Source organism: Rhinatrema bivittatum, chromosome 7 (assembly GCF_901001135.1).
Source record: "Rhinatrema bivittatum chromosome 7, aRhiBiv1.1, whole genome shotgun sequence".
Lineage (NCBI taxonomy): Eukaryota > Metazoa > Chordata > Amphibia > Gymnophiona > Rhinatrematidae > Rhinatrema > Rhinatrema bivittatum.
In genome coordinates, this window is record NC_042621.1 from 95849904 (window position 1) to 95865350 (window position 15447).

A 15447-nucleotide genomic window follows, 5' to 3' on the forward strand; every position below is an offset into this window, starting at 1 on the left:
GTGGGGTGGTGGAAACAGGGGGTCTTGAGAGACTTCTGGGTTCTTTATTACACTTTGTGGGTTTATTCCCGACCGATCAGCCCCCCCTTAATTCACAGCTCGTGGCCGCCATTGCATGGTTTTGATGGGGCTCAGCTAAGCTACAGTATTTTTCCCCCACAGTATTGTACTGCCATGGACTCTGCACAGTATTCAATACTGCAGCTTTGTCAGGGAAAATACTGTAAAAAAAAAATACAGCAAATCTACATATATCACACATACTTCAGTCTTAAAACAAGAAAAGTGATATAATAACCCATATACAATTTTTACTTTTATTTATACAAAATACAAAAAAATACATATAAAAATCTTTTATTAATTAATAAGATACACAAAATGCTGATCAAAGTGATGATGGGATGGCACTATATGTTAAGGATGACATGGAGTCAAGCAGGATAAACATTCTGCAGGGAAAAAATGCACTTTGGAATCTCTATGGATGGAAATTCCATGGGTGATTAAGACTACAAAGCAGTGGAGGATGTGCTACTGACCAGCATGATGAAATGCTAACATACATTAAAAGACAGGAGAGTAAAATTGGTAACACAAGAATGCTGGGAAACTAGGTGAATGTTTAATCCAGGCAAGCTAGATCGGTAAAGATCGGTAAAGGCAAGCTAGATCGGGTAAAAACACTTCCCTTCTCTGCTTCTCTCCCATACTTATTCTTTCTCCACACCTACTGAATTCCCCCTTCATTTCCCTTTCCTCCCAGTATACCGTCCTATTATACTTTTCTTGTATTTAAGCATTATATTTTGTATGTAAATATTTGTACAGTTTAAAAATTAGTTTCCCTTACCCCTCCCCCCCCCCCCCCCCACTTCCCCTCCCTTAATATCTCCCCTGTTTCTATGTAAAACCTCCTCCCTCCACCCCATCCCCCCCCTTGTTTGCCCCCCTCCCCCCTAGTTCTAGTTCTAGTTCTTTTATCAGTTACACTGTGAAGCCCTGTTGGCCAGTTTGTTGTTCTATGGAAACCGATGTGATGTTTCTTAACGATTGTCGGTATATAAAAAACTTTAAATAAATAAATAAATAAATAAAGATTTGAGATGTCATAAATGACTGCTTTATGGAGCAGCTGATCCTGGAACCAGTGAGATTGGGAACTGCTTCCGATCTCGTTCCCTGTGGAATACAGGGGTAAAAGTGGTGGAGCCGCTTGAGAAGAATGATCATACTACAATCAAAGTTTTACGTAATCACCTGAAGGAAAAATACTGCAGTAGCATTTAACTTTAAAAAATGAGACTATGATAAAAGGAAGAAAGAAGTTGAAAAAAAACCCCTAAAATGAGCAGTTGCAAAGGGCTGAGGCATGGAAACCCAAATAAAATGTATGCTATACATTAAAAAAAACAACTCGAAGAAATATCAAGTGACTGCCAGCATGGTTAAATGATACTGTAAAAGAGGTTATTCAAGCAAAAGAAATATATCTTTTTAAAAAATGGAAATCTGGCTTACACAAGGAATATAGGAAAGAGCGTCAGCAATGGCAATTTAGATGGAGAACTTTAACAAGGCCTGCCAAAGAAGAATGTGAGAAGCTTGCCATAGAGGCAAAAGCCAACAATATGAACATTGTCAAGTACATCAACAAAGAAGCCTGCCAGGGAATTTGTTGAACCACTAGATCAGGGGTAGGCAGACTTTTTTTTTTTTTTTTTTTAATGATGGTCCACATTTGTGGCTCTCGTCGGCACCAGGGGCCATGGTCCCCCCATGAAGCTCTGGTCAGGGAGAGCAGGGGGGGATCCCCTTTCAAAGCTTCAGTCAGGGAGCAGAAGAGAAGGGGTTTCCTTTACCCCATCAGAAAAGCATAACTTACACTCTCCTATGTGTGAGATAGGATGTGGGTTTCCTCTCTCACACATCGTATCCATCACTTTTGCCAGGGGCTGCAGGAGTACGGGGCCGCTGCGCCCCCCCCCCCCCTGCCCCCCACCCTGGTTCCGACCTCCCCTTCTCTCACCAGCGTGACACCAGCAAGAAAATATAAAAAAAATATATAAAATATAAAAATATAATCCTGCTTTTCCATTTAATACCCCAAGGCTCGGCTTTATCTTCAGCACTCTAACATCTATTTGATGCCACTTTGTCGGTTGTTGGCGAGCCTTGGGGTACATTATAAACTGTATGCTGATGACATTCAGTTTTTTTTTCCCCCTCAAATTCAATTGGTCTCTAACAAAACAGTTTGTCTGCTTATGTCTATCCACTATTCAAAGTTGGCTCCATCACAATAAGTTTGCGCTAAACATTGGTAAACCGAAATTATTATTCTTTCTTGTTTTCCTTCTTCTGACTTAGCCGGCACATTAGAATTTGACAATCAACAGATCCGAATCTCAAACATTGTCCAAAATTTGGGGGTTACTCTAGATCAATCTTTGTCCATGCAAGCACAAATTAAGACTGTAGTACAATCCTCGTTGGGTAATCTCAGGTTATTGTGTCATTTAAAACCCATATTAGAACCTATTGATTTCCGTACTGTATTACAACTTTATTATTTTCTAGGTTTGACTATTACAATTGTCTTTACATTGGGCTGCATGCAGCCTCACTCAGACCTCAAACTAGTCCCAAACAATGCAGTCAGACTATTAAGTGGTACACCGCTCCGAGAGCAATTCTACAATCATTGTATTTGCTCCCGGTCTCATGGTACATACAATACAAAATGGCAGTCATCGTTCACAGTTTACTAAATAATCTCAATTCCCCATGGATTTCATCGTGCACATTAAGATTGACCAGACAAGGCTTTTTTGGATGTCCTCTCTTTCAAGCTGGCACACCTCGATGAGACACAGGAGCTTTCATTCTCTGTGGCTGGACCATTGCTTTGAAATTTCCTTCCATAGTCTATTTGTAATAGACAGGATCCTAAAATATTTAAAAAGGATCTACAGACTCGGCTTCTGCAAGCTAGCATTCAACTTACAGGCGATTCAGACATGACCTTCCCTCCTCAGGACAAAGACAGATTGACTATCCCTTGCAGTGCTACTGTATTGTATTGTTGGCTTGAATATTATATGTCGTTTTATTGTATAAACATTGATTTTATGATGAGTATTTTTCATGTCCTGCTCTGAACTATGGAGGGGCAGGTTATACATATTTTAAATAAATAAACTCCCAGGTTACATAAGCAAAAATACACTTAGGCTTTGCAATGCACAATTGTAGCACATGGGAGTATCAATGTATAAATTAAAAACAGACACCACTATTCTCGCCAGTCAGATCCCCTCCTACCAGTGAGGTTTCCTTCCTCCCTTCTCCAGCACATGCTGTTCCTGTGCAGCAGTGGCTCCTCTGCCTTCACTGTGATGACGTCCTCTTCTTCCGTTCATGCCCATAGGCAAGGCTCCTTCTTGGCTGCATGTGATGGCAACAGTAGTGTCTCCCTCTTCTTCGGCCCATGCATAGTGGCTGCTGCAGCAGTTCCTTCTCTGCACGATGGTGGCTACTTTTATTGGAGCAAAGCAGTGGCAGCTTCTCTTGTTTAGTGACTTCATTAGCAGAAGCCCATGTTGTTCATATAGAGGCACACATGACCTCAGACCTTTGGGGATGATGCCACCAGTGACACATCAGAATTTTGGCATTGGTGGGCCACTAAATAATCTCTTTCTTTCTTTCTTTTTTTTTTTTTAAAGTAAAAGCAGGCAGGATAAAGTGATTCTGTGGGCCAGTTTGGGCTCCCAGGCCATAGTTTGCCCACCCCTGCACTAGATGACCAGAGGGTAAAAGGGGCACTCAGGGAAGACAAAAACATAACAGAAAAACTAAATTAATTCTTTGCTTTCGTCTTTAGTGAAGAGGATGTTGGAGACATACGCACATCGGAACCATTCTTTGACGTTGAGGATTCAGAGGAACTGAAGGAAAACACTGCAGCCTGGAAGATGCAGGAGATCAAACTGACAAGTGAAATAACTGAAAATCACCAGAACAGAACGGTATTCACCCCAGAGTTTTGAAAGAACTCAAAAATGAAACTGCAGATCTCCTACTGGTAATTTGTAATCTATCATTAAAATCTGCCACCGAGGGCTGGAGAGTAGCCAATGTAACACAAATTTTTAAAAAGGACTCCAGGAGCGGCACAGAACGCTACAGATCAATGAGCTTGACATTGGTGCCAGGCAAAATGGTAGAAGCCATTGTTAAGAACAGAATTATTGGGTGTATGGATAGACAATGCTTACGGGGGAAAGAGTCAATATGGATTTAGCAAACAGAAGTCCCTCCTCACCAATCTATTAGAATGTTTTGAAGGTGTAAAACATGTGGATAAGAGTAAGCCAGTTGATATAGTATTATCTGGATTTTTAGAAGGCATTCAACAAAGTCCTTCATGAGAAACTCCTCGGGAAATTAAAAAGTCATGGGATAGGAAGTAATGTCTTACTGTGAATTGCTAACTGGTTAAAGGATAGAATGCAAAGAGTAGGACTAAATGGTCAGTTTTCCCAATGGAGAAAAGTGAATAGTGGAGTTTCCCTAGGGACATATATTGCGATCGATGTGATTTAACATTAATTAATGATTCTGGAAAAGGAAGCAGAGTAAGGTTACCATATCTGTAGATGAAACAAAATTATTCAAAATAGTTAAAACATGAGCTGATTGAGGAATTACAGGAGGACCTTATGACACTGGGGAACTGGGCATCTACTTATTTATTCTGATTTAGGTAGTGCCACCTCTATAAAATAGCCCGAAGCAATTTACAAATCTTAACAAAACATAGGAGCCCATATTGAAAGGCATTCAGCCAGATTTTTCAGTTATCTCACTAAATGCTGACTTTTGGATAATTTGGGCACTTATCTGACTAAATGTTAGCCAAATAAGGAAGCAGTGTTCCAGGGACATTCCAGGGTGGAATTAAGTTAGCTGGATAAGTTTGCCCACCCCTGGATAACTTATCTGGCTAACTCTGGTTGTGCCATACAGTAGTCCTAAAGTTAGTCGGCTATCTTTAAGATAATTGAATATATTCAATTGTGTAGCTGTGCCACTGAATATCCTGACAAAGTTAACCAGGTAAGTTTATCCAGCTAACTTTGCAAGCTGGCCTGAGGTTGAATATTGCCCCTATATTATATACATAAGATTCAATAAAATGCAACCGAAAATATCAATATCAAAACAATCAATAAAACAAAAATTAATAAAACCCCCAACATCTGCTCAATAAAATAAATTCTGGAAATGCACATTATAACCAGTAGATCAATTAATGCAAATGTCTCAACTGATGGTCCGGCTAGAGCTGGGGAACCCCCACAGGGGCAGGGCAGAGAGATCTGCCTGTACCAGCCACCTTCCCCACATGTTGAACCCTTGGGCTCTGGCAGCTGGTAGGACTTGGGCTGTGGCTGGGATCAAGGTGCAGACTGGAACTTGGAGACACAGACTGGAGACCAGGACTGGAAGCAAAGACATTGCAGGCTGGAGACTGAGGCAAGGCAAGGCAAGGTGGGAGGCAAGGGCTGGACACACGTGGAAGTAGGCTAGATAGGCTGAGATAAGGCAAGGCACTGGCAGTACAGGGAACGGATACCAAGGACAGGACAAGGACAAGACCCAGATAAGACAAGGACTAGACAGGACAGATAACACAGAAGGCCTGAAGGTCACAAGCAGAAGGCCCAAAAGTCACAGGGCTAGGTTGAAGGCCTGAGAAGACCACAGTGCTAGGCAGAAGACCTGAGACCACCACAGAGCTGGGTATAAGGCCACAAGGCAAAACAGAGCTGGAAGGCCCGGAGGCCACAGGGAATGCAAGACAGAGTAGGGCCTGGCAAGGAGCCAAATAGATTTGATGACAAGGCATCAGGTATTGCAAGAGGCAGAGCTAAATAGGCCAAACCCTGAGCCCATAAAGACTACAGCTGAAGAGAGAGCAGGTATAGGTCCATGGGGACCTCTGGTGGCAGGGAGGCTGCATAGCAGGCTGGACCCTAACAGCAAAGTGACGCACATAGAGAAACCAATCCTTTGGGGGTAATTTTGTAACAGCCCGTATAAGAAAGTTGGCAAATATGTGCATAAAACACCAATTTTAAAAGTAAACTTAAGTGCATATGTTCATTCACCAAAACTATGAAGACATAATTACACCTGCTAATGTGTGTGCAGAAACGTTGAGAAATTGCAGGTGCATACTTCTGAAAATGGTAAATCCACACCCCTCTCCAGCTCTGCCCCACGAAATGCCTCTGCTCAGCACAGGTAAACTTATGCACATATAAGACATATATGTGTAAGTTTACCTACACTTCAGGCAGGCAATTGTATAGCAAGCCATATTTATGGATAAGCCACTGTTTAACCTGTGGAAATGCCTTTGTAAATTACCCTTTGTATGTACACACTCCTGGGTTCCAATTCAGAGTCACCGTCCAGGAAAAGGACCTTGGAGTCATGGTGAACAATACACTGAAATCATGAACTCAGGGTGCAGCAGCAGCAGCAGCCAAAAAGGCAAACAGAATGTTAGGAATTATTTGGAAAAGAACAGAACACAAAGCTAGGACTATAATAATGCCGTTGTATCGATCCGTGGTGCCGGCGATGTCAGAAGAGGTGAGTGACTGCCCGGGGCACATCAATGTACCTGGTCACGGGCGAGGTCACAGGGCAGGTCAACAGCATTCCAGCCCCGCCCCCTGTCCACGTGGAGCAGGAGCCTCTTCCGAGCAGTGACGGATCGCTGGGCGGGGACCCGGGCTGGGCTGGTGGCGTCATTCTCACTGCCTCCCGACTGCCTGGGGCCACAGGCCCGCACTGGTGCGATCATACCTTGAGCACCGTATGCAGTTCTGGTCACCATAACCCAAAAAGAGAGATACCAGAGCTAGAAGAAAGTGCAGAGAAAGGCAACAAAAATGATTAAGGAATGGAGCAGTGAAGAAAGACTAAACAGGTTAGGGCTCTTCGGCTTGGAGAACAGATGACTAAGGGAGGATATGATTGACGTTTATAAAATTGTGTGAGGTATGGAACAAGTTAATAGGTGTGTGTGTGGGGGATGTACATTCTGAGCTACAGGTAACCTTCACCGGGACTTTTAACCTCCTAATGCATTTTACAGGACCCCCTGCTAATGTTCCTTTATTTCAGAATGGGAAGAAAGGAACATGTCCCTTACCAGGATTTAGGACGTCAGACCTTTGGACACGTCTAGCACAACCTGCCTACCTAACTATAGCTGTTAGCTTGGAATAATCTATGACTGTGTGCTGGAAATATGTGTTTGCTTCAAGACTGAAAAAAAAAAATACACACAGCAGGTTGGCGATGACAGGCTACAGGTATAGTCCAGTTTGGCAAAACACTTCTGACTTTGTTGGACCAAAGAGGGGCTTAAGAACATAAGAAAATGCCATACTGGGTCAGAGGGTCCATCAAGCCCAGCATCCTGTTTCCAACAGTGGTTATAAGTACCCAAACATTAAATGAATCCCATGCTACTAATGCCAGACATAACAGTGGCTATTCCCTAAGTCAACTTGATTGATAGCAGTTTATGGACTTCTCCACCAGGACCATATCAAAACCTTTTTTTTTTTTTTTTATATAAAGACAGCTACACTAATTGCCCTAACCACATCTTCTGGCAATGAATTCCAGAGCTTAATTGTGCGTTGAATGAAAAAGAATTTTCTCTGATTCGTTTTAAATGTGCCACATGCTAACTTCATGGAGTGCCCCCTGGGCCTTGTATTATCTGAAAAAGTAAATATCTGATAGACAGTGTACTTCCTGATTCTGTCCAGTAGAATTACAGATCAGTTACAAATAGCCTGCCATAAAAGATCAGAGCTAAGAAGGCTTTTGGGGGAGAACTAGAGCCATTAGGTGCTGTGAGACAGAGAGAGAGAGAAAAAAAGATACTGGGAGAAGTTGAAGTCTGTTGTTTGGAAATCCAGGTGAGAACTACAAGTGACAGCTAGCTAGATGACAGGAAAAAACTGCTGGTTTTGTTCCAGCAATGGTTTCCCTTTTCTGAAATCTACTGAGAGAAAGGATAAAAATCTTGACGGGAGCTTTGATGGGATGAGTCTAAAAACAGTTAATTATTTACTGCAAATCCTCTGCCAAAGGGACCTATCTTGTGAAAGAGGATTAACTGAGGAATACCAGTACTGACTCAGTTCTATTTGGTAACTTCGGGGGATGAATAGCCTACACAGTAAGCATCCAAAATCCCAAAATGCTCTCCCCAACATGGAATGATTTGTTGACTCAAGGACTTTGATACAGAGGGACCTCTCATGTCATAAGAGAGAAGCTTGGAGGGAACTAAAGTTTTTTTTCTCTGTAATCTGGTAGCTGAGCAGGGGACAAACTCGTTGCATTGATGCTTAACTACTTGCTACCCAGTATATTGTTTCGTGATATTCTATTATCATTAAGGTACCGAGTTGTTGAAATTCCTAATCATTATCTGTGTGTCTTATACGCACTAACAATACTTGCCTGCAAGTTTATTTTTTCTAAGTAAAAACTTTTCAAGAGGAGTCCTGCCTGATTAAATTTGCAAGGCGCAGGTGGGCTTTGTTCAGGGTAGGACAGCTATGGCTAACATTTGAAAAATGTTGGCAGTGGTCGATACCGGAGGTAAATTTGGAAATCGTTCAATGCTCATCAGTTTCGATACTGTGAAGCGCTTTTCATCATTTATCCTGCAATTTTTTTTTATTTTTTATGTTAGAGAAATGGAGGCTCCGTGGGCAGTTTGTGGAGGGGATCCGTTTACTTCACCGAAGCCCCACAGCTGCAGTTATTTATTACCGAGCAGTTCCCCTTTATGCAAGGGACGAAGGGGGGATGTCCCCTGTTGGAGCATGGAGCCCCTTGCTAGAAAAATCTGATTGGACTGAGGTGGGGTTGGCGCAACCTGCAGGTCCCCCACCATCGGCTGGCAGAGCTAACTGTGGCAGAGGCCCAACTGGAGGTTCGCCTGTACCAGCCCTCATTCCCCTTAGGTTGAGCCCTCAGGTGGCCAGGGTCAACAGGACTTAGGTGTGGGCCTCTGCGGAGGAGGTCATGGTCCATCGAGATGGTCGTCAGAGTCAAGCAGAGGACAGGGCAGGTGGCCTTCAGACTGGTCGGAGTCAGGCAAAGGTCAGAAGCAGGCAGAGTTCAATTGTAGTCGATTCAAGCAGTGGTTGGTGGCAGGTGTAGCTCTAACATGGACAAGATGCAGGCAGGGGTCAGTGACAGGCGGAGTTCAATCAGAGTCAATGTCAGGCAAACTGAATTCAAAACCAGAAATCCATCTGAAAACAGACAGGACAGGAAGGCAGGCAGGGAGGCGAGGAGCAGCACGGGCGGATAGGAGAAGACACTGAAGAACCAAAACTGACCACAGGAACAAAGATGATGATCTGAAGACTGACCACAGGACTGAACAAAGGAACCTGGGAACAAAAACCAGAAGCTGACAAGACGAGGACCAGGAACACAGGAATGAAGATCAGGAACACAGGAGGCAACTTGCTTCTATCGAGGTTGTCAACCTATTGCCGAGGCATCCGTGGAGCGTGAGAAGAGGCCCATTAAAGAGCTGGCAGAGCGATGAAATCAGGAGGGGCCTGCAGGCTCTTCCTGCCGCGGCCCCTTTAATTCCGACAAGGGCCGCACAACGCACACCTAAGGAAGACGCGCCGCGTGGAAACCCGTCTATGGCATCTCGGCCGCGAGTCCTAGTAACCCCTCGCAGCGGGAAGTGGCACAATACCAGAGGAGGCCCCACCAGGCCAGCCAGAGGTGAGAGAATAGCCCGAGGACTGCCGAGCATAACAGTCAGTCAGCAGGCAGAAGAAACTTCCCAAGCATAAAAACTGCAGGAAAACTGTCCCCACATACAAAAACATTCATCCTCAGTTGGTCCAAGTTTTAACTTTTTCTTCAAAATTGGAAAACACTATCACTATCTCAGTGGGTTTAGCCCTTTGAGTCCTTGTCTCAAAGTATCAAAATCTTCTTACCCCTAATTCTTCAGGTCTCTCAGCAGAGTCTTGCTTCAAATCCCCACGCTTGTCGCAAAGTCCTCAGTCTTGCCCCAAATTCTCAGGGATACCGCGGGCACACCCTTCCCTTCAAACTGGTCAAGCCAAAGTCCGTTAAAAAAAAAAAAAAAAAAAAGGCCTTTAATCCAAACTCTGTCACTGTTCAATTACCAACCTTGATGAGCAGAGACCCCTCTGAGACCCTATGGAGAGTCCCAAAACACCTCTCGCCCTCTCCTAGATCCTAGGAGGATCCAAAGCTTTCCAAAAGTATTTGAAATCTGGGGGGGGGGGGGGGGGATGTCAAAATGCTAACTCCTTTGCTCCGAAATCCCAGGGGGGGGATCTCTAGCTGCTTTCCAGTGGCTCCTTCAGCCGCGCCGAACCCTCTGAGGTTCTGAGCGTGCTCCTGGGCAATGTATGCCCCAGATGCCACCCCCCCCCAAAAACAGTGGGGTTATCACATAGGGAGGAATGCAAAATACCAGACCCTCCTATAGCTACTGAATATTCCAATTACAAGGGCAATACTAGTGATTGCTTGGACTCCCCGTCACTTGTTATTATATCTACAGCAAGCTTGTCTCATTGTAAAGAAGTGAATTTTATTACAATGCATTGAGAAAGATCTGCCCGGCTTGTCTATGTGGAGAGTTCAATGCATGATTTGTTAACTTTAGGGAAATTGTCAGTGCTTACATGTAAGCCAGCCAATTTATTTTTTTTTTATGGATATGGGATCCCTTTATTAGTTCTTTGGTATCCCAGCTGCGAAGCAATATTGTTAATTCCTTGCAAATGTTTGGCGATGACGACTTACATCTGCCATTGATAAGGGCATAAAGGTCTCGAGGGAGTTGTTCCTGAGGATGGGAACAAATGACAGGGGCACAGAAAAATTTGGAAACTGGGAAGTGTTTTGATGCTGTGAATTTGGATTTTCAGAAGGCGTCTGACAAAGTCCCTCATGAGAGGCTTTTGGAAAAGTAAAAAGTCATAGGATAGGTGGCGATGTCCTTTCGTGTATTGCAACTTGGCTAAAAGACAGGAAACAGAGAGTAGGATTAAATGGACAATTTTCTCAGTGGAAGGGAGTGGGCAGTGGAGTGCCTCAGGGATCTGTATTGGGACCCTTACTTTTCAATATATTTATAAAAGATCTGGAAAGAAATAAGACGAGTGAGATAATCAAATTTGCAGATGACACAAAATTGTTCAGAATAGTTAAATCACAAGCAGATTGTGATAAATTGCAGGAAGACCTTGTGAGACTGGAAAATTGGGCATCCAAATGGCAGATGAAATTTAATGTGGACAAGTGCAAGGTGATGCATATAGGGAAAAATAACCCATGCTATAATTACACAATGTTGGGTTCCATATTAGGAGCTACCCACCCAGGAAAAAGATCATAGTGGATAATACTTTGAAATCGTCGGCTCAGTGTGCTGCAGCAGTCAAAAAAGCAAACAATGTTGGGAATTATTAGGAAGGGAATGGTGAATAAAACAGAAAATGTCATAATGCCTCTGTATCGCTCCATGGTGAGACCGCACCTTGAATACTGTGTACAATTCTGGTCGCCGCATCTCAAAAAAGATATAATTGGGATGGAAAAGGTACAGAGAAGGGCTACCAAAATGATAAGGGGAGTGGAACAGCTCTCCTATGAGGAAAGACTAAAGGAGGTTAGGACTTTTCAGCTTGGAGAAGAGACGGCTGAGGGGGGATATGATAGAGGTGTATAAAATCATGAGAGGTCTAGAACAGGTAGATGTGAATCAGTTATTTACACTTTCGGATAATAGAAGGACTAGGGGGCATTCCATTTAAGACTAATCGGAGAAAATTATTTCACTCAATGCACAATTAAACTCTGGAATTTGTTGCGAGAGGATGTGGTTAGTGCAGTTAGTGTAGCTGGGTTTAAAAAAGGTGTGGATAAGTTCTTGGAGGAGAAGTCCAATATCCTCTTGATTCTTCAACAGTCTCTGCTACTTCAACCCTTCCTTAGGCCGTCTGAACAGTATCAGCCCCAAGGCTAGAGGAGTGCCACCGGCTGGCAGATATGGACTAATACTGTAGCAGCACCCGTCTTCCTTCCCTCCCCATATCATCTCTGTAATTCACCCAGTGTAAAATACACTCAGAGGGAGAGATCTGAACCTGGATCCCCCGGACTATAAAGCAAAGCATTGCAGCTTGAGCCGCAGGATTAGCCCATTTCATCCTGTTTGCATCCGGCTCAGGCACAGCAGCAACATTCCTCGGTCAGAGGCCACAGACCACCAGCAGCACGCTTTTGTTGAAAATTACACTTCCTATAGTAATTTCCTATTGACATTTCCAATTGTAATCCACGCTGAACATACTCTTTGGAAGTAGCAGAACATACGTATTTATAAATAAGTATTTCGTTTCCTTTTGTTTTTAAAATGAAACCAAAAAAATGGTAATTTTGTTGGTTTTCATTTCAAAAATTAAAAAGTTCCTGGCGGGCAGTGAGTAAAGAAAAGCTCCCCAGTTACTCCTGGCCTACTGGTGCCGAGCTCCAGGACGGTATCAGCTGACCTGAGGCCGGCGCCATTTTGGAATACAGCATGGGCAGGGCGCAAGCAGCTGAGGATCCCTCCTACCCCCTGTTCAGTCTGGGGCTTTTCAGTGCATGCTGCTCTTGTGCCAGTAAAATGTTTTAGCGTGCACTACTGTAATATAGCCTGAACTACTGAAAAGGAGGGAGAGAAACTGGAGAAAAGGGAGGAGGGGACTGAGCTTGTATGTGAATACTGTGGCCCGTTTTATACCGGTTGATTCCTACTGAAGGAAGATGTATTTTTCTTAATGGCTCCCTGAATAAAGAAAATTTGGATAAAAACAAACAAAGCCCGTAAAAAATTAAAAGCTTGCACATCCCTACGGACCACAGCTCTCCCCCAAACCTGGTACATGTGTGCCCTGAGTCATCAGTAGGGGTTACTGTGCAGCTGTCGCTACAGTAGGCCTCTGTTCTCCAGGGGTTGTCGTCAGCCTCTGCGGGTAACTTTATACCCTGTGCCTCAGCTTAGCCCACATTAAGTAATAACATTGTCCTCAGTTTATCGAAATTGCTGTAAAATGATCAACAATCTGGAGACACTCGCACCGTGACATTTTTTCATATGAAGAAAAAAAAAAAAAAAGAAGAAGATGATTTGGGTTCATTCAGGGGATACCTGACTCCGTCTCATGAAGATTTACCCCCATGAAGATATTTTTTGCCTAGCACTTAATTATGCAGAATAGTAGCCATTTCTTTTCCCTCTTCCCTTGGGAGAGGCCTATCCAGAGCTGGTTGCATGCAGACTTCTCAAAAGTGCTTTGAGCTGTTGATTGTCTGAAAGGTGCTGTGCACATGCAAGCTACCATCACTAGCGATTAGCTCAGCATTCCTCCTGGTGGGAACCCTCGGGGTGTGGTGTCATGTTCTCTATATCAATAGCACCACACCTGCTGTAATTACTCCCCAGGCGTGGGGATGCTTTGCTACAACTTGTCCTTTTTGCTTAAAGACATGTGCAGCTCAGCCAGGATGGGTCTGCTCTTTTATAAGCAAAAATAAATTGTATTTAAAACCATGGGTAAGGCACTGGCACTGCAGCCGAGGCTGCAACGCTGGGGTCCGCAGTGTTGTGAAGGTGGGGGGGGGGGGATTCAGGTTGGGGGGAGGGGGAGGTCCATCAGGGCTGTTCAGGTCTGGTTGTGACTGACGTGTGTAGACCAAGGGAAGGAAAAGGCCACTGCAGTGGTGGCCCCAGCTGGTCGCAGCGTGGCACTGAGGATGTGCCCCGGAGATGCCAACCCACCAGCCAACAGGGGGGGGAATAAGGAAGCGAAAAAGACTTTTTCTGTACTGAATATCAGGTCATTTCTTAAGAACATATTAAGAATTTTCAAAAGCTTCTCCTGCGCAGTCGCTGCCGCCATCATGAATGTATGCGCTGCTGCACCGATAGTCCACGCATCCGCCATGTAAAATAGGAATGCAGGAAAAAACCCTGAAGAGTGGAGGGAAGGAGGATTTCTAAAACGGTGCCAATCTTTTATCTCAAGAAAGTATAAAAATATAAGAAACAGGTTGGGTAGGCAGGGAAGAGAGTTAGGGGGTTGTCCTTATAGTAAATGACAGCAGATAAAGGTCCATCCAGTCTGCCCAGCAAGTTGCCCGAATGGTAACTTCTGCTACATGCAGTAACCGTCCCCCCATACCCCGTGTCTTCTCTTAAGGGTAGGTTACATCCCCTCACCCCCACCCTGTGCCTTCTGGGAAGTAGGTAAAAGTCCTTTTGTTTGCAGGAAGAGGTTAAAAGTCAGAGTGCTTTTGGACCTTTATTCATGCAGAAACAGATCATGGCAGAAGTAGAAGGAACATTTGCATCCATTTTTGAAAGAGACCGACCTTGCAACACTTGTTCACGCTTTAGTGACTTATCGGATTAACTGTTGTAATGTATTGTATGCACAAAGGTGAGATGGCATGTAATTTAAGGTCAAAGAGTTAATAGTAACAAAGTGACTTCATCCGATCCAACGAATAGCAACATTTATTCAATCAGTGTATCATTCTGATGTGCAGTTCAAAAGCAGTGTATTTACATGCAAGTGTATCCACCGACATGTACGTGTTTCACATATAATGCTGCTTCGGGAGGGACAAAACACAGCATCAGCCAGTTGCAAATATTACAAAATACAACCACAAATTTATTGTTAGGGGAGAAAAGTTACGATCATGTCACAGTTCTGCTTGTGGTTACATTAGTTACCAGTGGAAAATCAGATTTTAATAACATAAGAGCTGCCGTACTAGGTCAGATCATGGGTCCATCAATCCCAGTATCTTGTTAACAGTGGTCAATCCAAATCATAAGACCTGGCAAGATCCCAAATAGCAGATTTATCTATTTAAAATTCATATTCCGCCTATATTGATAACTATCATGCTAAGCGGACTACAAACATCAAAATACAATATAGCATCATACAAAAAATACAATAACAAACAGTATCCATCATAGGTAAAATAACAAATCAAGTTAAAAATGCCTCAGAAAATAAAAGTGTATTAACAGCTTTCCTAAATAACTTGAAATCAGACACGCCCCCAGATCTCATTTGGCAAATTATTCCAGAGTATAGCTCCCCCAAATGAAAGAGACCTTTGTGTGGAATCCTGAAAATGAACAGCTTTGAATGATGGCAATTCCAAAAGTTTGTTATCACAAGACTGAAGTGCTCTTTTAGGGACATAAAATTGGACCAAATCAGATAAAAAAAAGGAGGAGCAATTCTATGTACAACTTTAAATATAAAA

General features: G+C 43.5%; 2 protein-coding genes across 6 annotated transcripts in view; one reads left to right on the forward strand and one right to left on the reverse strand.

Annotated features, from left to right (window-relative positions):
- ARL2BP (ADP ribosylation factor like GTPase 2 binding protein) overlaps positions 1-4178 on the forward strand; it is a 91680-nt gene extending 87502 nt beyond the window's left edge. The window contains exon 10 of the transcript XR_003857738.1: positions 3887-4178. The gene's annotated coding sequence lies outside the window, so the exon portion shown is untranslated. The remainder of the gene's footprint in view (positions 1-3886) is intronic.
- Positions 1-15447, reverse strand: part of PLLP (plasmolipin) — a 67364-nt gene that overhangs the window by 17161 nt on the left and 34756 nt on the right. For 3 of the 5 annotated variants that reach the window (XM_029608737.1, XM_029608735.1, XM_029608736.1), the window contains exon 2: positions 6698-6937. The exons of the other annotated variants lie outside the window; for them this stretch is intronic. In XM_029608737.1, the coding sequence (XP_029464597.1) occupies positions 6698-6913 (216 nt within the window). In that variant the 5' untranslated portion in view covers positions 6914-6937. The remainder of the gene's footprint in view (positions 1-6697; positions 6938-15447) is intronic. 5 annotated transcript variants of the gene reach the window in all.